The sequence below is a fragment of the Cynocephalus volans genome, chromosome X, assembly GCF_027409185.1.
Source record: "Cynocephalus volans isolate mCynVol1 chromosome X, mCynVol1.pri, whole genome shotgun sequence".
NCBI classification, from domain to species: domain Eukaryota; kingdom Metazoa; phylum Chordata; class Mammalia; order Dermoptera; family Cynocephalidae; genus Cynocephalus; species Cynocephalus volans.
Window position 1 is genome coordinate 61,680,577 of NC_084478.1, and position 24,419 is coordinate 61,704,995.

Genomic DNA, 24,419 nt, shown 5'->3' on the forward strand with positions numbered 1-24,419 from the left:
TTGTTTGCCATTTCTGTGTTCTGTTGATGGTGGCCTGTGCAGGGCAGGAGTCCAGAACTTGGAGAAGGGGAAAGTGACACAGGCCCAAGAGACTTGATGTTTCTGGTCTAGGAGCTTCCTAAGAAAAGATGATTAAAGTATAGATGGGTTTACCCACAGAGTACTTTTCCATCATTTCTCTACCAAATGATGCGGGAAAATTTGAAAGTTAATTGGGCAATGACTAATTTTCTCCTACCCTGCTCTCTCTGCTCAGGGAAAGAGTTTCAAAATGAGAGAAAAGGATTTAGAATGGAATAATCTCTAAGTCCTTTGCAATACCTGCTGCTTTCTTCAACTTTAGCTCCTTTCTCCACTTTGGATTTTTATATTAAAGTTTTATTAGTTGGCTTTAGGTGTTCTAAACAGTGTTGGACACGTATGTGTTCACAAAAAAAGTCTATTCCTGTTATCCAGCCCGGCCCTTTGCATTAGGATTGAAAATATATTTTAAGTGAAAAAAGCTTATAGTCGCTATATAGACAACTATACACATTAGTTCCTTTAGAGAAATTCCTATTTGTTTCAGATTTGACATTAATAGGCAGGTAGTCAGTTTGAAACACGGTAAATTGTTAGGTATGACTTGTTTGCACTATTTATTCTGTGTACCCTCTTATTTTCACATTCATAGTTTTTAAAATGGTGGTTATTTTTAAATCTGAGTTGTTTGTTTTATGTTAGTGTTGTGGTGGTCAGTGGTATACATTAAAAGGCAGTTACAATACCTTTGCTTTTATGGTTTAAAATTATAATTGTAACATTCCAAGCGGTTGAATCATCATCAGCTCCCTTAGTCATGCCTCACCTTTTTCTTTTCTACTTTAAAATATAGGCAGCAACATTTTCCATTGTTTTACTTTCCCATTTGCCTTTTTAAAAAAATTGTTACAGAACTGTAGAAATGATGAAGACAGAATTTTACTGATCTGTCATGCCCCATTTTCCAGTTTCATCTCTCAATGTTCAGAATTGTTGTAGAAGTTTAAATTTTGGTGGCACGTTTAATTAGCATGAGATGCTCTTTTATGGTACAGTCAGTTTTAATACATGGTCCATAAATTTCAATTTCTTAAAATAATCATTTACAAAATTGTAAAACATCTATCTCCTTTTCTGGAAAACAAATTTTACGTATTCTGAGTCATTTTGTTTAAACTCCAAAGTTCAAGAGTGGCAGATATACAATTCAGCATGAAAACTTAATTATTATTTATGTGGATATTGTAAGTGAGTGTTTTATCTTACATTAACTTAATAATACTTAAATCGTTTCCTTACCAGTCTCTGCCAATAATTTTCTACTTGTTAAAAGCAGAAATTCCATGGACTTCATAATTTAGCCCCAATTTTATATCTAACTTTAAAAACTTAAATATATGTCTGTCTTTAAGTGTACAGGGCACTCATGCTTTCTGGACAGATGTTGAAAACTGGTGTTGGGTAGAATATTCATTTAATTAAACTTTAACCTTAGTTTTCAGTTGAACTTAAATTTCAGTTTAATAACTCTTTCACATATTTATATATAAAAGTCAATTATTTTAGACTTAATTCATTCCTTTGAGACCTGCCGTGCAACTCTTTTGTCTTTACTTGGAGTTGTAGTTGAGAAAATTAAGTGACACCTATGGTGCAATTTAGTATAACATCTCGACTGCACAGCAGTGAATTTCAAGCCTTAGTTTTCATTAGTGCCAACTAAAAAGGCTGATTTGTAAGATTTTTCAGTGTAGCAAAAATGTAGCAAAATAAGGAAAATTAATTTTGTTTCAACCTCTGTTATATATAACTTGTGATGAAAAAATAGCTAATTCCTTCTTAAGCAAAGTTACTGAGTTTTCGACTTCCTACAATAATTACAATTTTGAAATTCTTATCTGAAATTTTAATATGTTAAGAGTACTTGATATTTTAATGCATTGATTTTGAACTTGTAATGATTGGGTGAGGTAAGTTAGTTAACCTGGAATGGTTTGAAAGCTCAAAATTATTTTTTGTTGATCTTCTAAGTTGGGTAGAAACTTTAAGAAATTGGAAATATCTTTTTTTCTTTTGCTAAAAAGTTAAGAGTATAATGCTACCGTATTTTAAAAATTTACAATTTTAACAAACACGATACCTTCATTAAAGGAAAAGAAACCCCAAATACTAATAAAAATTATATACAGTTTCAGAGAATGGATAGCATTCTCTGTTTGATTAAACAATGTTGTTTAAAAAATTGCCATAATTTGCTATAAAATTTAATAGATTAAATCTTGCTGAATTTTATTAGCCAAGGAGTTGCACAGAAATTTCTTTTCAGATTTGAGGAAAGAAAGGAAAAGAATCTTCTCAGGTTTGAGAGTTGTTGCACAGATATTCTGGTTATAATTGCTAACATGAGACATAGGAAGAGAGAAATATTCTATTTTTACTATTATTTAGACCATTTTTGGTTAAGTTTTATCATTTTATGGAAAAGAATCTGATGGTGGAAAGGAAATTGGAAGTCATATTTGCTCTTCAGGTAAAGAAAATAAATTGGAAAATTATGAGCAAAATAAAGAATAATTCATGTGTGGTATCTTTTTATTATTTTTCTTCACTGGAAGATGTAGGAGTCAAGATAAGTATTTGCTGAAATTAATAATTATTCTTAGTTTTTTCCTGATGGAGCCAGATCTAATGGATTTGTGCAAATGATTAGTGATTTAATTAGGACTTAATTTAGGATTTTCTCTTTCTGTTTTCTAAATAAAAGTACAGCTGATTTATTCTCCCTTCTTCTTTTTTTTAAGGAATCTAGGTAAAAATGGCTTATCTAACAGTAGCATTTTGTTGGATAAATGTCCGCCTCCAAGACCACCATCTTCACCATACCCTCCCTTGCCAAAGGACAAGTTGAATCCACCTACACCTAGTATTTATGTGAGTCTGAATTGACTGACTGGAAGTAAACCAGTGTTTGCACCTACCTGTCTTTCATAAAACCTTTCTTTAAAACAATGTGGGTGCCTTTTAGGAAACATTACAATTATTGGCAGCAGCTTGAATATTTTCGGGGGAAAAAATGTATTCAAAAATATTTTGTAATAGCATTTTTAAAATGCCTTCTTAGCCATTAACTGTGATTATATTAGAATAATGAGAAATACTTTTTACTGCACTAATTTTCAGCAGCATTAGGCAAAAGCTAACTAAAAGTGTAACTTTTTTTGAGTGAACTGGGTTTTAAATCTGCACTCTGCTGGTTAAATGGACCTTAGCGTTCATTCCATTTTATACATCTGACCAAAAAAAGATTATCTATCTTCAAAAAAAGTGTTTGAGAACATAAAATGTGGTAATAGATATATGTCACTAAAAAACTTAGTAAGTTATTTAAAACTGGATATTAATTTTACTTTATAGAAATGTAGACATCTGATGTAGGAAGGTGATAAGAGTTAAATCAAAGCAGCTCCTATTTTTGTTTCTCCAAATAGGTCTTCCTACTCCATTTCCTTCCATCTTTATACTGCTATCCCAAATGAAAAAAATTTTAATTATAAAGTTAGGGTAATGTACTTAGTCGGAATGATCTTATATTAATTCCCCAGCCAGTAGTTATCAATCTTTTATTATGTAAGGGAAGCACTGGAATAGATATGAGAAAGCTTTTAAACTGAGATCTGAGGGGAAAAATGCAGAACTAAGATTTATTTTTTATGAGTCTTAAACCTGCTTTCATTTTGGTACTATTTTTTAAAATACTTTGTTTTTTCTTTTTCTTTTTTTCTCTATTTTTTATTGTGATTTTTTACAAAGCACATAACATAAAATTACCAGCTTAACCACTTCTAAGTGTATAGTTTGGTAGTGTTAATCAATCTTCAGAACTTCTCCATTTCGCCAAACTGAAATTCTACCCATGGAACAATTCCCCTTTTCTGTTTCACCAATTTACCATTCTATTTTTTGTTTCTATGAATTTGACTGCTTTAGATACCTCATATAAGTGGAATTTGTCTTTTTCTGACTGACTTATTTCCCTTGTCTTCACTGTTCATCCATGTTGAAATATATGATAGCATTTTCTTCCTTTTTAAGCCTGAATAATGTTTAAAAACTGATTTTGAAGCTTAATTTAAATTTTACTTCTCCCACATATTTTTTTCAAGATGTAATGGACAAGAGAAATGTATGTGGTTGCTGTCTAATTACAATTAGAATCAAAAGACCTAGTGATAAAGTACTGTAAAATATAAAATAGAAATATCAATAAATACGTTACTTTTTTAAAATTGAGATAAATAATGAATGTGAATTTGGGGCATAATATTCAAATAAAAGCTTTGTTTTCCTGAGATCTAACCACATGTTTTAATTTTACAGTTGGAAAATAAACGTGATGCTTTCTTTCCTCCATTACATCAATTTTGTACAAATCCAAACAACCCTGTTACAGTAATACGTGGCCTTGCTGGAGCTCTTAAGTTAGGTAAGCATTAAATAAAAGAAGCAAAAAGTTTGTATATTTCTTTTACTATCTTTTAACTTTGAAAGCAATGGCAGAGATTACTTCTCCTCTTTCCTCCTGTCCCCTCCCCTTCTTCTTCTTTTCCTCTTCTCTCTTTTTGTATTTTTGTTTTAACATTTTCCTGCCTCTGAGAGAGAGAGAATGAGTGTGTATATCAGTTCTTTAATCCATGATGTGAATATATGATGGTGATGTCAGTTACTGGTGATTTTGTGGTGGTTTTTAAATTTAGCTTTTATTTTGGTCTAATTATACAATTATGATTTAGGTTAACTAGTAGGAGGAATTTTGAATATAAAATGTAGGTGATATTTGATGCTACTAGTAAGTACTATAGCCCCATAAGTATTTCCTGGCATTTGCAGAAATTAAATAAGTAAAATGTCAGTCCTTGGACCCTTGATTCTTTCTCCGTTGGGATGGGATGACATGTCCAGGACTTCAGTGTATGGTTCTGCAAACTTTGCATGTGGCTCAGTGTGTGCAGAGGCCCTGGTTGGGTTTTAGGAGAACTGGATGCAGTGCCATAAAATGCTTTTCCTTTTTTCTTAAATAATAAAAACATACTTTAAAATATTGTTCCAAATATAATTTTTATTTATTAACTGTTTATTTATTTATAAAGACCTGGGACTTTTCTCTACTAAAACTTTGGTGGAAGCTAACAATGAACATATGGTAGAAGTGAGGACACAGTTGTTGCAGCCAGCAGATGAAAACTGGGATCCCACTGGAACGAAGAAAATCTGGCATTGTGAAAGTAATAGATCTCATACTACAATCGCCAAGTATGCACAGTACCAGGCCTCCTCATTCCAGGAATCATTGAGAGTAAGTATTTACTTCCTGAAGATTATTATAGGGTTTTAAAGATTATTTTATTTTGGAGTTTTGAAAGTACACATTACTTTTGTAAGCATCTCATTAGTTTATGTTACATAAAATACTTTGTAGGTGCTATCTAGTTTGCTCTTAGTAAAGTGTAAGCCAACCAATGGGTTGATAAAGTAAATATCATTATGAGGAAATACAATTACTGTCTAGTGGGCTATCTCCTTCATTTCTGGGATATTTCTGTTTAGGGCAGTGTTTGTTAACATTTTGGGCTGGATAATTCTTTGTTGTGGGGGCTGTCCTGTGTGTTGTAGGATATTTAGTAGCATCCCTGGCATCTCAAAAATATTTTCAGACATGCCAAATTTCCCCTGGAGGGCAAAATCACCCCTGGTTGAGAACCACTGACTTAGAGGATAAATTAAGTCTTACATTTGTTTATGCTTACAAAATCCCTAGACTTGGGTCTTCTCATTTTTTTCTTCTGCAAGATTAGTATTATCTGATAGACAACTCCTCCAGGAAGCATTAGTGTTCTTCTTACCCATCTTAATCTGTAAGGAAAAACAGAGGTAGACGTATAAATTTAAAAATATATGGAAAATTAAAAAACAAAAATTTGAAAAATAGAGGATTATTACTAAAAGACCCATATATAGGTCTTTTTGCACTGAAGCATTACTGAAATCCTTTAGCACTGTAATAAGAATTTTGTGAATACTCCCTCATAATGAACGTACAACAACCACAGAAATGAGTTTATTAAATGTATCACTCAAGTACTTCTCTACACTAAGTCGTGTGTTCCCCATGTGTCCTACAGCTGACACTTAATATGTGGATGAAGGTCTTTAATTTGTAATTGATTAGATTTGCTTTTTTTCTGTTAAAAATGTTTAAAATTCTGCCTTGAGTTCACATTTTCAATCAAGGCAACATTTGTACCTGTAAAATGTGTATTTGTGTTCCTTTTCCACTGCCGCTCCCTATTATCTAACAAAAGTTGTCCTGTTACTTTCATGAATTGCAGTGAATTCATTGTATATATAAATCTCTGTAGTTTACTTCAACTACATTGTAATATTATGGTCAAAATAGAATAAGTAGTAAGCAGGATTCAAAGATCATCAAAGGAAAATTTGGAGGAAGAGTTGAAAAGCAAAGATAATAAGAGGCAGAGTATTTAAATGGGAGGGGATTCATAACCAAAGAAAGAATGGTTTTTTAAATATGCTTTGAGGCATGGACGATTACATGTGAAAAATTTGACAGATGTTGGAAACTATACATTTAAAGTGAGAGAAGCAAAATGTCATGAAGTATTGCTTACTCAGAAATCATAGGACAGCATTGGGAAATACTATGTCTGTGACACAAGAATTATAAATAAAATTAATATTTGCATTGAAAAGCCCCTATATTTATCTAGCACTTCGTTTCCTTACTAATGTTTTATCGTTTGTGTATAATTTATTGTGGAATAAAGATTCAGCCCAGTAAAAACTTCTTCCATTTGTTGGTAATCAAGAATAGATAGCATCTTACCCTCAATCGTTACACATATATGGCTATGTACATGTGCACACACCTCTGCTAGCTTAGAACATTTAGGATCAAGATTGGGACTTCTTCTGCCCCTCAACTTGCTTTGTTTTCTTTCTTCTTGAAAATGGGGCAAATTATAGACTCTATAATATAGCATTGTGGCTGGTGGAGAAGATTGGATACCATGCCAGTGAGATTTGACTTTTCTTGGGTCTTTATTTAATGTGATCTTTGAAGAAATTTTCATGTGTAAGAGATTATAGAAACTTAATTTCAAAACATAGACACTGTCATTCAATCTAGATGTTAACTTTTTTTCAGTTGTATGATAGAAAGGATAGTCAGTTGTAGAATACTAAAAGCCAGAATGCTTTTTGCTTAATCTATAGGAAGAAAATGAAAAAAGAAGTCACCATAAAGACCACTCAGATAGTGAATCTACGTCTTCAGATAAGTAAGTAATTTTTAATGTCCACTGGGTATTTATGTTTAAAAGGCATGTTTCTAATACTGTTTTTCTTTTTTTAAGTTCTGGGAGGAGAAGGAAAGGACCCTTTAAAACCATAAAGTTTGGGACCAACATTGACCTGTCTGATGACAAAAAGTAAGTTTTCTTAGTAATATTTCTGTGAATTGATGCAAAGAAATATCCTATGTGAGATTGGGAATTGTCTGCAATTTCTTTTTCTATTTTATTTCATGTCATTTTTCTTAGTTGACATACAAGTTTAAGCTAAATTAGTCTTGCTAGGCTTTACAATTAAATTATCGTATTTGACTTAAAACTCTTGTAAAGTTTTTCATCAAGACCCTAACTTTATGCTAATTACATAGTCATAACATTATATTTTAAGTTTTATGAAATAGAATTATATAAAAGTAAATTTATGGAGTATAGCACAACTATAAAACTAGAAAATCTAATTTTTCCTTTTATTTACTCATCTTTAATTTTTATGTTTCTTTTGGTTGGGAAGCTTTCTTTGGAAAAATTTAAACATTTAAGCATTCCAGTATTTCCTGTGCAAAAGTAAAATATTTATAGATTTAATTGTTTTTCTGATTGGAACACAAGTATTTTGAAGAAATGGTTAACTTCCACAGATATTTGTAGCAGGGTTTTCACTCTTGATCTGTTTTTTTTATTGCAGGTGGAAGTTGCAGCTACATGAGCTGACTAAACTTCCTGCTTTTGTGCGTGTCGTATCAGCAGGAAATCTTCTAAGCCATGTTGGTCATACCATACTGGGCATGAACACAGTTCAACTGTACATGAAAGTTCCAGGAAGCAGAACACCAGGTAATTTTTATGAGCTAACATGTCTCATACAATTGAAAATCAGAATTAATCAAAATGTGAAATATGTAAAGAGAACCAAAATCTTTCCATTTATTATGGATAAAACAAAAAGGATTGTTCCTATTATAAGATTGGACTCTTTGACTGGGCTCAGATTATTAAGATATTTTCCCTTTGCATTATCATTTTTAATATGCTAGCCCAGAAACAGTAACAAAAATTTTATTTGGAAAGTGGTTATTGGAATACTTCTGGGAAAATAAGTTCCTCTGGCCTAAAGACTGTTGATCACATCTACTGCAGAGAGTGACAGGGTACAGTGTTTTCTAAACTTTTTTTTTTTTTTAACCACAATCCCAGTAAGAAAATATATTTTATATCATGACCATGTTGCACGTGTATGTATACAGCAACAGTTCATTGAACAATGTATTTTCTAATCTATTCTAGTCTGTTTAATTTAAAAAAGAAAGTTTAGGTTGCAATCCTCTAATTGGGTTGCAACTAATAGTTTAAAAAACACTTGAACACTTGTTGATGTGGCAACGTTACTAGACTCATCTGGTATCTAATCTTGTCTTTGCCACTCTAGGTCTTTTTCTTCACTTATAAAATGAATTACATTGTTAGGGTTAAAATTTCCATCCAACACTAATGTACCATCTTCTTTGTGCTCCCTTGGATTGACATGAAATTTCTCACAGGGTAATGTTCAAAATATTTAACAATTGCTACAACCCTAGCACTGATCAATTAGGAGAGAGATTGGTGATAACCAGTTTAACTGTACCAGTGCATATGGACTGCATATCTCCCTTGTGCTTCTCTTTGCTACTTGAAGCAGCCGTAGTGTGAAAACCAGACTGCTTCCTTCTTTGTCACCTTATTGAATCATAATTTAAGAATTGTTTTAAAATAGGGCTATGCTTGCTTCTGTGTAACATAGTTAGTGGTTTCCAGCCCTGGCTGCTTATTTGAATCCGGTAAGCTTTTAAAAAAATATATAAATCGATTGATCTTTGGGGATTGAGATTCAGACGTGAATTTTTTAAAAAAATGTTCCCCAGTGTATTCTAATGTACAGCCAGGATTAGAACCACTGGTTGTAGTTTCTATCCTCAGGCCATTTGAAGCCCAATTCTCTAATATTTTATCTATAGTTGGGTAAAGTGGAAAGAGTTCTGGAATAAATGGTGGAAGAACAATGTTCTGATCCCCACTCTGTCATTAGACACCGATACAAATATTGGGCGTGCTATTTGAACTCTCTAGAGTTAGTTTTCTTATGTATTTAGTTAATCAGTTTGGCTCTATTAAGGTTCATTTCAATTGAAAACTTCTCCCATATAGTTTGAATTATTTTATGCAAATAACATCCTCCAATCAGAAAGAATCCCTTTTTTATCACACATCTGAGGATAAAGCAAACTTGATCGGTTATTTCTTTGTCACTTGTGCTTAGACTATCCTGAGTTTTTTGTTTGTTTGTATGGCATTAGTCTTCCAAAAGTGTCCTGTGTAACCTTAAAGAATTCCTTTAGTAGTGCTATCCAATAGAAATATAATGCAAGTTACATATATGATTTTAATTTTTTTGACAGTCAATTTAAAGTAAAAAAAAAAAAAAGGTAAAATTATTTTTAATCCAGTATATTCAAAATATTATCATTTCAACATGTAATCAATATAAAATGAGATTTTTTTTTTTCATACTAAGTCTTTGAAATCCAGTGTGTACTATGCAATTATCACACATTTCAATTCACATTTCAGGTAGTTGTCATATTGGATAATAGTTCAGTTCAATTTTAAAAACATCTTGAGTACCTTGTTAATGGGCTAAACATTTTGTTCCTGGAGTTACAGAGATAAATATACTGGTACCTGCGTTAATGGACTTCACAATTCAGACATGTATGTTCTAAACTGTAGAAATGTTCTCAGGCTCTACTCTGAGAGAATTTTATTTAGATGGTGGGGGTCCCAGAATATCCAATTTTAATTAGGGCTAAATTTTATTTAGAGTCCATGCCATGGGCAATTCCAACCATCTGCCTGTAGTAGGAGACAATTATAAGTACTGTCTACCATTGAACTGCTTGCCCTGACAGAGTTCCAAGGTAGGTGAAACAAAGAGAAGCCCCTTGCATCAGTCCTTTGGGGAAACTCCATTTAGGTCAAAACAGACAAGCACAGTTCCTTGGCAGCAAGATTCACTCTGCTCCCCGCAGAACCAGGGGCACTCAGACCAGGAACACAGACTTTAAATTTTTAAGTCCACTGTCCCACCAGTGATGGAGGTGGGGCTAGGGTAGGGTAAAGTGCCACAAAAATCTTCTACCATGTTTGTTACCTTTCTCCTGGTCAAGCATTTGCTTGGTTTCAGGAACACAGACTTTAAATTTTTAAGTCCACTGTCCCACCAGTGATGGAGGTGGGGCTAGGGTAGGGTAAAGTGCCACAAAAATCTTCTACCATGTTTGTTACCTTTCTCCTGGTCAAGCATTTGCTTGGTTTCTGTAAATCTTTGACTGTCTGCCTAAGTTCTGTCAGGTTTGAATCTGACAGTTTTAGCTGAATTTTTTTGGTGTTTCTGGAAAGGGATGGGCCCGCAGAGTTTTCTACTCTGCCATTTTTGCTGATGTCACTACCTGGAGCAGCTACATTTTGAAAACCAAGCTTCTTGCCTTTTTTCCAATGCCCAATGGTAATGATGTATGTAATAACTCATATTTATTGCATAACCATGTATCAGACATTGTTCTAAGTATTCATTGTTTCATTGATCTTCAAAATAATCCAGTAACCTATAGGAATCATTATTATCTGCTCTTATGTATAAGGAGACTGAGTCAGAAAGGTTTAGCAACTTGCCCAGATTCATGTAATGACTAAGCCAAGGAGCCTGGTTCCAGAGTTTAAGCTCTTAACTGTGATTTATACTGCCTTTCATAGAAGCTCTTACTCAGTGAGTTAGGAGTTGACCAAACTCAGCTGTAACTAACCAGACTTGACACAAAAATGCTGCAGTGATAAAGAACTGAATACTACTAGAGTATTCTCTGTTGAACATTTATAAGGTTTCATTTCTAAAGACACATTTTTCTATAGAATTTATAGTGTGCTGATTAACTTTTTTCTTTTCACATTTCAGGTCATCAAGAAAATAACAACTTCTGTTCAGTTAACATAAATATTGGCCCAGGTGACTGTGAATGGTTTGTCGTTCCAGAAGGTTACTGGGGTGTTCTGAATGACTTCTGTGAAAAGTAAGTTTTTAAACTAAGTTTTCTTTAAACATAATTATTAGAAAACAGTATAAAGGACAACTTACCAGACTGGGTAATCCTAATGGATATATAGCCAGTAGAAAATTTATTTTAAATGATTTGATTCCAAACCTATTATTTTGTGTTATTGGAAATACTTTAAGAAAGATGCCATAAACCACTCCATACTATAGTAGTAGTCATGAATTTAGCAGATAGAAGGATTGAGTTATTAGTTTAATTTTTAAAATGGTGCATAAATACTTGTTCGTTTGAAAGGTGTATATTCCCCCCAAAATTGTTTTATTATAAATGGTTTTAGGAAGTAGAAGGAATTCTGTAATTGAGCACGCTAATAGGTTGTAAATAACTCAGACTTGAACATATTATATTACTCATTGCCGTATTATCATGATAAAAATTCTTTTTAAAACTAGCTACTTTTCCTATAAAGGAATTTTTTATAAAATTTAATTAACTGCTTCAGATTTTGTTTTCTCTAATTGAAAGAACTTGCAGTGGAAGTACTCCTTTCCTTAAGATCCTAGAAAGAGCCTTCATTTATTTTTGTGTCTTGTTTTAAAGAGTACCTTGGAATTTTTTTCCATTAGCTCAAATTTAATTATTTTTCTAGACTGAAGAGCCTTATTCTTTCTTTTTTTCTAAAAAGCACTCCATTATGTAAGCACCTGATATTTTCATTTGATAGTAATGTTGGAAAGTTATTATGGGATAAAGACTAAAAAACATAAATTATACGCACATTCTGCATTGTCTCCACCCCAATTAGATAAACGGGGGAAAAAAACCACTGAAAACATTTCTATACAAGATTATTTTGAAAACTAATTATACACATATTCCACATATTAACTTATAATTTCTTACTTTGGCTTAAGGATCTTTGCTATAAGTGTTTGGATTTAGTAAGAAGTGCATCGTAGTTAATTTTGTTTCCTTATATACATGCAAGAGATAATCACCTGGTATTGTCTTTGCTATTTTAACATACAGATTTCCATCAATGTAAGAAAACTAAAGATACAGAATTTTAAAGTTTCAAGTGTACTAATGAAGTAAAATGATCTACTTTAATCTGTACTTTGTTTATGGACCAAGCAGTCTGGTAGCAGAGGAAGAACAGTGTCATGTGGGAAATCTCTGTTGTGCTACAAAAGACATATCTTTTAAACTTTGAGATAGTATAGTCAGCTCTCTGTATGCACGGGTTTCGCGGCTGTGGGTTCAACCAATTGAGTATCAAAAATATTCTGGTCAGCTCTTACATTAGAGGTAAAATTTTAAAAAAAGGAAAACAAAGGAAATTATTCCAGGAAAAAAAACCACAAGAAATAAAAGTATTATAATAAAAAATAATACAAATTTTAAAAAATACAGTATAGCAACTATTTACATAACATTTACATTGTATTAGGTATTGTAAAGATCTAAAGTATGCAGGAGGATGTGTGTACATTATTCGCAAATACTATGACATTTTATATCAGGGACTTGGGCATCTGTGGATTTTGGTATGGAGTTTGGGGTGTGTGGGCCGGGATTTATCTTGAACCAATCTTCCAAAGGATACTAAGGGATGACTGTACTATGTTGTTGAAGATACAGTACAATGATCCTTGTTCATTATTTCTGAGTAGAGATTGTCTATTTTTAGGGTATAGTTTTCTTTCCTATCTAAATGGAGAAGTGTCTTGGGAACAAAGATAATTAGAATAGTCAGATGTCCAAAAGGTTGAGCTTTCAGATAATAAAAATATCAAGTTAGCATGAAGGGTTAGGTAAATTTTTTTTTTCTAATAAGACTAAATAAATTTATTCAGTACCCTAATAAAAGTTTTGATTATGTGTATCCAGAAGTGTAAAAAGTACAAAACAGATTTGTAGATTTCTAATATGTTAATACAAAGTACATGACTATGAACAGTACATCCTACTGGCAAAGAGGAGGGGAGGAAGAAGACTATGGATGAGGTCTAGTAATAAATAAATACAGAAGTAGAAATGATCCATAGTATAGTATATTCTACCACCAATACTGCAGCCAAAATGTACAAAAAACAAAAAAGAAAAACATTTCAAAATAACTCAGGAGGATGATGATGGCTGGACTCTTGTAATACACCTCAGTGGCTGTGGGAGAGCTGACCCAACTCACTGTATAGTCTGTGCATGTAGGTTTTTACCCAAAAGGAAGAAACATAAAATGTTAAGTTTAGATTAAGAACTATGAGTCTATAGGGTGCCCATAAAAAGCGGCTCACTCCTTACTGTTGTACTAGCCAATTTTTAAAATCCAGTTTTAAAAATAAACACTGAGTCAGGTTGTTATGCGGCAGATGAATACTCTCTCATTGTGAAAAGTCAGAACAGGTGATATGAGTACTTTTTTTCCTGAACTTTTAGAAAAGAGGCAATGAGAAGTACTTTGGTTTTGGTTCAGATGAGAGGCTTTTAATGAGAATTTTAGAATTGAAGAGTTCCGTGTTCAGGATAGCCCCATGTTCAGAAAGCCTGACTAAAAGAAGCCAAACCCAAACCAACTCACTTAGCATTAACACACACATCTTTTCTTTTAGTAAATTTTAATTTAGAGTGAAAAAACCAAAACCCTTAATAGGTTAAAACAATTCAAACACCCACAGAAGTCAGCTGAAGTAATCCAGAGCTAAAACTGAATTGTGCAGATTTTCAATGAAGTCACCAGTCATGTAACACAAACAAAAGTCAATTATTTACACACTTGGCAAGCCCTTTAAGAAATATGCCTAAAGAAGAATTAACCTTTGTTTTGTGCCATCCTGAAGACTTACACATTTTATTTTTCAGATAGTTTAACATTGTTAATAGAATGAGTTCTCTGCCATGTGGTAATGCTTTGGTACTATTCATATGGGATCTTGCCTATCCTAGAGACTTGCCATTTCTCCAAGAGGAGCTTTGATTCTGCTTTACAAGTTTCACATAAATTAAAATCTTTATCAAATATTAATATGAAGGGAGGTGGTACAGGATGCAACACATACAGTCAGGTTACCTCTCTGCATATTTAGAAATTAGTTTCTCCTTCAAGGTATTTGCAACAGAAAGCTCAGTCTGTCCTGCTTAATAATCAGAAGTACAGGTTTGAATCATCAGAACCTTGGCAAGACCCTAATATTTCAAAATTATTAACAACTACCTCTAGGGGCAAGTCCATGTACTGAGTTATAAATTTATTATCATGAAGAAAAACAAGTGTAGCCAGCCATCTTTAAAAATACCCAACCACTGCTTCTCAGTATAGAAAAACTAAAACTGCATATGGTTTATCATACAGCAAATCCCCTGAAATTCCCCTAGTTCCATTCATTAGAAGGGGATTAAAAAAAAATTCTTAGAGCAGTTTACAACAGTATTCAGCTTTCCTGTGAAATACTTAGCATTTTAAATATTATGTACACTTCTTTTTCTTTTAGTAAGCTAGACACTGGCTTCAGAGTTTGTGGAACTGGGAGGAGAAAATAATCCATTCAAAACTATTCTAGAAATTGTCTTTTGGCAGAATAACAGGTATCCAAGTTAAAAATAGGAGGGTCAGTTTGTTGCTTTGTGGTCTTTTCAAAATTTAAATTATTTCTTGTTCCCCTTCTACATAAACCTCAGTCACCACTCCTGAGTGGAGATGGGCGGGGGCTCTGGCCCCTGCTCCTGTGGCTTCTCAGCAGCTGCTTTCTTATTGCTGCAACAAGGCTTGAATAGATGTGTGTCAATGAGAACTTCCCCAAAATGGCCTTTATAGATAATCCCACGATATATTTTCTGTCTTTTCCAGTATGTGATGTCTAAAAAGGAGAAAACTGGTGTTCTATTAGAACCAGAAGCCGTCTCTTATCTGAGCCATCATCTGACTGGTTACTGTAGCAAGGAGATTGAGCTGGGGAGGCACTTGAGGTGGTACTATGAGCATCAGAATTGTAATGTTTAAATTCCTTCTGCAGTTTACTGATCTGGTTGCTTTTTATCCTGTTTCCAGATAGAGTTTCACTTTCTTTGGTTTCAGTGTAGTCTTTGGACTGAGTCCTGCCCTTCCACAACTCTGAAGCCAGCTTTTTTTTTTTTTTTTTTTTTTTTTTTTTTTTTTTGATCCCACTGGCAACTTCTTCCATCTTTTCATAAGCAGGACACAGGCATTGCAGATGTCTCCAGAACGAGTCTAATGCAGCCTAAAACAGCTCTGAAAGTCCTTTTCATAGCATTTACTGTCAGAGAATCGAGAACTGGAGGACTTAGCTCTGCAAATATAGCAGCCCTCTATACTTCGGTACATCTTTGGCTTGTGAAAACCAAACATCTTTTCTTCTGGGCAATAATCTTCCGAAAGCAGTCGTTCCACGTGCAGTAACATTCCCAAGGTGTGGAGTACACGCCAGGCCAGTCTCCCCTCCTCCTCAACTGCCTTGTCTAGCAGGGTTAGGTAAATTTAATAACTAAGTCATGGAAATAGTACCTTGCTACCTCAGCATTTCACTGTAATTTTGTTTCACATAAGGATTATTGCTTCTCATACTGACTGTGCCTGTAATTTATTTCATGACTTTATTTTATAAAAGATGACCAGTAAGGGGATCTTAACCCTTGACTTGGTGTTGTCAGCACAGCACTCTCCCAAGTGAGCCACGGGCCAGCCCTTATTTCATGACTTTAAATAATACCTGTCTTGAAATAACCATTCTTTTGAATTGAATATATGGTCAAAACAATGTTTGCTTTTTTTGTGTTTGTTTTTTTGAGGGGGACTTAACTGTTGATTATTTGGGATTGCTTGTTTGCTTTTGGATAGAAAGTTTACATCAGTTTTATGATGGCAATGCATGGGCAAAATAAGGCTAAGATTTATGTTCATAACCATTGTTTGCTTTATAGGCAACTTTTTCTGGACTGTATCTACTTAGCCTTATCGCAAACAGTGAGCCTATCATTATCCTCTTACAGTTAGGCTATTGGCAGTCTGTTCTATACTTTCACGAGTGGCCTTGAATTTTTTAAGGAAAAGAAAATAAGAGACTAAGGTTCCATCTAAATCAAGGTTTGGTAAATTTTTTCCATTAAGGTCAGATAATAAATATTTTAGGCTTTGCAGGTCATATAATCTGTGACTACATGTGGTCTGCCATTGTAGTGCAAAAGCACTCAGAGATAGTATGTAAATGAATGGGCATGGCTGTGTTCTAATAAAAGTTTTATTTTAAAAAATTGGCAGTGGGCTGGATTTGGCCAGTGGGCCATAGTTTGTCAACACTTGATCTAGACAAAAAAGTAAATTTAACCCAATCAAAAACAGTTTCAAAGTATACTTTAACATATACATTTAACACAGCACACAAATAAAGTGAAGGTTATTTCTGAGATCTTAAGGAAAGGAACATTTCCACTATGTGAGTTTTTCCTTCCCCAAAATATAAAATCTGAAGTAGTTAATTGAATTTTATAAAATTCCTTTATGGGAAAAGTTGCAATGTAGATTAAAAAGTACTTCATGTCATGATGGAGAATAATAAGAAACCAGATATTAAAATAAAAGCTTAGTAATAGGGTCTGTAGAATGTTTTCAGAATATATTGGTGGTGGTGGTAGGTTGTGGTTATTTGTGCGTATGTATGATTTTTGATAAAGTTGTTTTCAACTGCATAGTTTTAATCAACTAGTCATCAATACTATAAAGACTGACATCCTGTCCCCTTTTTCCTCCTTGTGATTCAAAACAACAATAGAGGCCATTTCTATCTTCTCCTTTCCCTCAGAAATTGAGGGAAGTTCATAGTACTTACGTTGTTCCTGTTTATGGATTTAAGTGACTTGATGTCAACTGCACTTTCTTTCCATTTACCTTTTAGGGATTTCCAGGTGTTCCAGAGAGAAAGGTTAATCAAAAATAGTCTTTATTGGAGTGAAATTAAAAGTTATTGTATGTAAGTGTTACTTGAAGGTAGCTTTGGGTTTCGTTTAGATCTTTGAAAAATCAATTAAGGTAGTAATACTGATCTTTAGATAAGTCATCTCATACTTAACTATAATTAATTTCACACTATTTACATATGTACAGCAGTTTTCATTGCACAAGCAGAGTTAAGTTTAAATGAAATGAATGAGCATTTTTAAAAAACTTTGACATTTTCTTCCACTCATATAAGGAGCTTATTAAAGTACTTGATCCATTTGCATTATTTTTTCTTTTTTTCAGAAATAATTTGAATTTCCTAATGGGTTCTTGGTGGCCTAACCTAGAAGATCTTTATGAAGCAAATGTTCCAGTGTATAGGTTTATTCAGCGACCTGGAGATTTGGTCTGGATAAATGCGGGCACTGTTCATTGGGTCCAGGCAATCGGCTGGTGCAACAACATTGCTTGGAATGTTGGTCCACTTACAGGTATTTTAAAGAATACGCTTTAAAAAAAAGTTTAATTTATAAAGGTTTAAATTTAAATTTAAAAGTTTAGATTATAAAATCTGATAGGTCTATTTTTTTCTTGAAATATATATAACTCAGTAAAAATTGGAAGAAGTATGCCTTCTTGCATAAAATTTTAATTCGTATGTTTGTTTCTTTGTGTTTTGGTGGCTGGCTGTTATGGGGATCTGAACCCATGACCTTGGTGTTATAAGGCTGTGCTCTAACTGAGCTAACCAGCCAGCCAGAATTTTAATTTGTGATATAAGAAAGTAAATTCAAGTTAACAAATGGAAATCCAAGACCGTAGGTCTCCGCAAATAACAAGGTTATGTCTTTATATACATGGAGGATATAATTTTAATAATTTATAGAATACCTTGTTTTATTTTATAAAGGAAACCCCTTAAGGGAGAAAGCAAAGTAGAAATTCAGTCTTTGAGATTTTCCTTTTATCTGGTATGTCATATGAATATCCCTATTATGTCAAAATCTTTCTGAATTATGCCTGCCTGAAGGCATTATTTATTTACTTAAGGTTAAGAATATGACCTTTGGAGCCAGAAAGACCTGGATTAGGACCAGGACCTGGCTCTTGTGACTTTGGGCAAGTTATTTAACCTCTCTGGTCCTCGATTTCTTCATCTGTATAATGGAGATGATAAAATTAATAAGGTGATGATAAAGATTAAATGAGATAATGGATAAAAGTAGCTCAGCACAGTGCCTGGCACATAGTCATAGGAAGCACTCTTTATATGATCACTACTATTATTTTTACCATAATTATCATAAAACATAAAAATTATTTTTGTATATTTTGAGGTTTTCAGAATTGGTGTTGAAGATATCACCTGAGAGGATGATAATGGTTATCTTCATATCTTTTGGTACTTTGGGTTGCATTATAACTGTTTTTTTTTCCCTAGCCTGCCAGTATAAATTGGCAGTGGAACGGTACGAATGGAACAAATTGCAAAGTGTGAAGTCAATAGTACCCATGGTTCATCTTTCCTGGAATATGGCACGAAATATCAAGGTCTCAGATCCAAAGCTTTTTGAAATGATTAAGTAAGTGTTTTCTAAAACTGCTATAGTCCTTCTCTTTTTGGGGAGTGTTAACTATTAAATACTTTTTTTCTCATAGAATTATGTTGACATCAAAACAAAATGGTCCAGAAGTCTGTCAAAATGTAATATGAAAATCCACGTGTTAAAAATATCTTTCCCTTTCAAATGGTCCACTATGGTACAGAAAGGAACAACAGTACAAATGATTCTAAAGCAGTAGATTCTCAAACCTGTGCTTCCCCACACCTCTCTGAACCACCTGATTGCCCAGGTGAACTTTAGTTTTAATATTGAAAGTCTGTCTTTAGTAACTGAGGGGAGAATGGCATTACAGAATAATTGCTGTTAGAGAGAAATTAGCAATTAATATACGGATTTGACTAAAATGCTAATTTTTTATTTTTAATTAAATCATCTATCTTAAAATTGTCCCTTAGCTGCTTTAAACACTTAATACAAGTTATATAAATTCTTATGTAGTGACTTAGTTTAAATTCCTATATATTAGTAAGCTTCTCATTTGTTGTCACAGTTCCTATCCTAACTATTTTGTAAATCTGTTTAGACGTAATATTTTCAAGCAGTGCTATATAGCAGTGTTTCCCTAAACTGTGTTTTTTACTACTACCTCTGCCCCCAAAAGGTGGGGAACTCTGGTCAAAGAAATATGGGAAATTATGGGTTGAATAAAGTTCAACAAGTCCTTTATTATTAAATCTAAAAATTTTATTTTTTATAAAATGTTTTAGATATTTTATGTGTTTTGTGAATGGGAGAGAAGAGTTATAATATATGGTATTCCCAAACTTATTTGACCAGTATCTTTTGAAGAATTGATTTCCTCCAAAACTCATTTTGGAATATGCTGCTTTATACTCACCGATAAAGTGTTTGTCTTAGTCTGTTTTAAAATAATGTTTATGTTAAATATTTCTCCTGCAGCTATATTATTTTGGTCAGTGTGTGTTATTTTCAAAATACTGTCTTTTACAATTAATGCTGGCTTATTAAAGTGATTTCAAATCTAAATCCAAATTTTTATTTAAACACAAATTGTGTGGCCAATTCATGCCTATGAATTATCTTATGACGCAGTTTTTTAGTCCTGGGCAGAAGGGGTAGGAAAAAGACAAAAAGGAACAAAAAGAAATCATAGCAATAAATGTACAGATCCTTGAAAATATTGGCTCTTAGGGAAATATTCTCCATAAATATAATTGGTAGTGGAGGGAGGGGATTACCTATCCATTTATTCTATTTTATCTCAAAATGTTACTTTGCTCTGAATAACAAGTTCAGTGTTACTTTTGGGGAAAAAATTACCTAAAGTCACTGAAGGTGTTTTAAGTTGGAGGTAGGCATAAACTAGATACTAATTCAGATCACTTGAAGATAAAGGGCTGGTACAATGTAGAAGCCATTTATCTAACAGTTATATAAACTGAAAGTGACACATTACAGTTTGGACAGATTAGGATTTTATAATTGGAAAGGATATTAAGGTCACTTAGTGTAAACTCCTACTTATACAGTAATTCCATCTGTAGCATCCATAATTTGTGGTCATCCAGTGACATTCTCTTCACCTCACTGTAATTCTTGAAAGTTCTTTACAGATTAGCTTAATCTACCTGTCATTTGGTCCCAATTTCCTAAATACATTTGGGATTTCTTCAGAATCTTATTCAACAAGTGTTTGAGAACCAGCTCTATGCCAAACATTGTTCTAGGCACTGATGATAAACACAGTATTGTATAAGGTAAAATCCCTGCCCTTGGGGGACTTAAATTCTACTGGAGCAAGACAGAGAGACTCCCAAGCAGATAAGTAAATTACTAAGAAGTAATTTATTTATGTGAATGAAATAAAATAGAATATTTGGAATGAGGGAGGGGAGAGTGCTGCTTTTGCTAAAGTGATCAGGGAAAGTGTCTGAGAGAGTGAGTTTTGTGCTTAGCCCTGAATAATGAGATGAAGGCAACCATGCAAAGATCTAAGAGTAAAACATTTCAGATCCAGAGAACAAATAAAGGCTGAATTGGGAACAGCTTTGGCATATTTATGCCAAAAAAGCCAGAGGTGACTATAACAGAAGAGAAAGGAAGAGTGGTAACAATAAGCTAACAATAAGCTCAACAAAGTGAGCAAGAGCCAGATTGAACATGGACTTTTAAGACATGGCATGAAATTTATATATCAATTCTAAGTGTTACAGGTCACCATCAAAGGGTTTTAAACAGGAGAGTAATAGGTTCTGATTTAAACTTTAAGAAAATGGATCTGGTTGCTTTGTGGAGAATGGATTCCAAGGATTCAAGGGGGCAATTGCAATAGTGCAGACCAATCTGGACAGAGATTTACCTGTGGAGGTGGAGAGAGGGATCAAACTACTAGGAACTATTGTGGAGCTAAAGCTCACAGGACTAGTTTATAGATTGGGTGGTGGGGTAAGAGAGAAAAGGAACCAAGGAAAGATTGCTGCCATATTCTGTTCCTGCTACCTGATCTTCATTAATTTAAACATTGTTCACCTCTATCATTTTTTCCATTCCCTACCCCACTCCCATCATCCCTGTCATCCTTCTAGATTCCTTTTAGTTTATCATTGTCCCTCTTAATGTTTGAAATGTTGTCAACACTTGTATTATCTTTGTTATAAAGTTGTTTTATGTTGAAATTGAACACACAAAATTTGGGTGTTTTTCCACTTATAATTACTGGCAGTACTGTTGTTTCTTATACCTTCCTTTAAAAATGAAAAAGAAAAACCAAAAAACTTAAATGCACTTACATACTTATCTGTACTCCATTTTACCCTGCACTACAAAATGTCTAATCATTTGAATCTTGATTCTATTTCTCATTATATTAAAAATTCTGCTCCCAGCTTAAGTTGTTATGAGATATTAGCAAGCTGTTTTTGTCATCACACCTGCTGAAATGTTTTAACCACTAGTCCAGACCCATAGGCCTTGGTTTATAAGCTTCCTTTTTAAAATACAATCATTTAGCTGTTGGTAAAAATGTGCTTTTTTTCTTTTATTTAATGAGTGTTTGCTAACTGTGTACAAGGCTCTTCACTCAAGGCTAGGCACTGAGGGTTTATGAATATCTGTTATAGGTCCTGTCTTCAAGTAAAAATTAGTACATATAAATACATAGATTGAAAGAAATACAATGATAGATCCCCTGGATTCTTTCCAGCCTACAGAATCAGAGAAGTCTTTTTAAGCTGTGCATTCTGGGAAAAATGTATTTTGTCTGAAGGGTGAAAATGTAGAGGTAGGGAGAGGAGAAAAAAACAGCACCTAAAGCCAGATTAACACCAAACTTATGCACCATCAGCAAGATGCCTTAGTTCATCCATAAAATAATAGTATGCATACATACCATGTCTTCTTCAGTCCAACATAGTCATGTTTTCCTCCAGTGAGGGAATAAATCCCTTTTCTTTAGATGAGCAACAGGCAAAATAGTTGGCTTATGTAGAGAATCCATGTTGTATGAAAAACTTCAACTACTAAAATCATACTCAGCACGAAAAGCTGCTTACATTCTGAGAGACTCAGAGGAACTCTGACTCTCTAGAGGAATAGCCTACTCACTCTAGTTCATCTTCTCTTCTTCCTCCTCTCATTCTGTTTCCAACACCTACCTCCCTTGCCCTCCCTCCTGACTTCTTTCCCTGCCACATATTTGCATGAGCTTAAATCTCTGCTATATGCATGTTGACAACAATGGTGATATTTTGGTTTGAGCACAATGTGTATGATGAGTAGTAGAATAAGATGTAGTTGTAAAAGTTAGTTAGAGGTAGATCATGCTTTGTCTACCGAACTTAAGACTATCCTATTGGAGAGCTCTTCGTGGGTTTTTAACTAATATGATCTAATTTGGGTTTTATAAAGATCTTTCTAGCTGTTAAATAAATAGAATAAATTTTTGGATGATAAGGAGCGAATTAAAGATCATTTAGGTTTTCAAGTCTGAATTTTAGATAGTTCAGTGATAATGTTAGTTAATAAATTGAGTTTGGTACTTAGCCAAACACTGAGCAAAGTGCTTCCCACACTATCTCAGTTATTCTTAAGAGCATCCCAAGGTCATCTGATTGGTGTGAGGTAGAGCCAGGATTTAAACCCATTATCTATCTTATGTGAAAGCTCGTGGATGAATCTATGGCACATGACATTTTGAGGCAAGTTTGAGGAGCTGGTAAAATAGTTGGCTAGAGCTGTTTAGGAAACGCTGATGAGGGAGTGTTCTACCTAGTGGTTTGTGATTGTCTTGAGATGGAAGAGGAAGGGAAGAATCAGGGACCGAATTTAGGGGAATACTTCTGTTTAAGTAAAAGAAATAGGCAAACTAGATAAAGAAGTGGTATTGGTTTGTTCTGGCTGGTGAGCTGTGCCAGTTCCTAATAAACAGTTTTCCCTTGCCATTCCTTCCCTCTGCATCTCCTGTTCACTCCACCATACTTAAGCAGGTTGGCTTTCTACTCTCAGTATGCCCAAAACTTATCTTGCTGATGTCACCAGTGACCAACTGTTCTAAGTAAACAAAGGCACAAATGTAAACTTTCTTTTAAAATCTACATTGTTAAGCCCAGCATATGAAGTACTTGAAATCTGACCCCCACTTACATTGTCAGGCCTTTCCTCCCTCTGCTGCCTTTAGATCTATGTTTGAATTTGTTTTCTATTTATTTGCATCACTCTATTTTCTATTTTAAATCATCTTCAATATGAACTGCAATTTTTACACTTCTCCCCTCCCCTTTTTTCTCCTTTGAGAATTATCTTTTAATAAAGCATTAATTCTGTATACGTTGAGCCTATGAACTATATGCTATTTTAAAAGAAAAAAATATTAGCTAAACCTGAGAAGTAGAATGTAGAAGATATACACACACAGTCGTCTTTCTTAACTCTCTCCCTGAATTGTTGTTTTTGGTTCTTAAATACTATGAATCTGCAATATATGATTTTCAGGTTTTCATAGTTAAATGGTAAGTCAGCCCAACCAAAAAGAGTGTAAGTAAAATTTACCTTGTGCCTTCTCATCTACTCCACTCACTCAGCTCTTTCCAGTTCTTTTGTCTCATTCAATAAATGTGTATTGTGAACTGAATTGGTGCCTAGATATTGTGCTATGTGAAAAACATTTGATCACTTCTCAAAATAAATGGAGAAACAGCCAAACCATTAAAACATGTGATCTTGAATGATAGAGATGTTAGTAAGAAACAATGGGGCAGCACAGAGCATGGAACTTCTGAGAGAGGGAAAGATTCAAGAAAGGCTTCACAAAAGAAGTACAACAGCTCCACAGTCTCTTATCCTAAACCCTTCAGGCCAAATGTGTTTTAGAATTCAGAATTTATTGGATTTAGAAAGGTAATAGAGT

The 24,419-nt window shown here is 33.6% G+C and overlaps 1 protein-coding gene and 1 pseudogene across 5 annotated transcripts in view; one reads left to right on the forward strand and one right to left on the reverse strand.

Moving 5' to 3' along the window:
• Positions 1-24,419, forward strand: part of KDM6A (lysine demethylase 6A) — a 195,813-nt gene that overhangs the window by 151,322 nt on the left and 20,072 nt on the right. For all 5 annotated transcript variants that reach the window (XM_063083613.1, XM_063083610.1, XM_063083615.1 and 2 more), the window contains 9 exons: positions 2,823-2,952; positions 4,399-4,504; positions 5,169-5,374; positions 7,312-7,376; positions 7,452-7,526; positions 8,074-8,222; positions 11,377-11,491; positions 17,733-17,920; positions 18,871-19,012. In XM_063083613.1, coding sequence (XP_062939683.1) covers positions 2,823-2,952; positions 4,399-4,504; positions 5,169-5,374; positions 7,312-7,376; positions 7,452-7,526; positions 8,074-8,222; positions 11,377-11,491; positions 17,733-17,920; positions 18,871-19,012 — 1,176 coding nt within the window. The remainder of the gene's footprint in view (positions 1-2,822; positions 2,953-4,398; positions 4,505-5,168; positions 5,375-7,311; positions 7,377-7,451; positions 7,527-8,073; positions 8,223-11,376; positions 11,492-17,732; positions 17,921-18,870; positions 19,013-24,419) is intronic.
• LOC134367756 (SIN3-HDAC complex-associated factor-like) lies at positions 15,155-15,854 on the reverse strand (annotated as a pseudogene).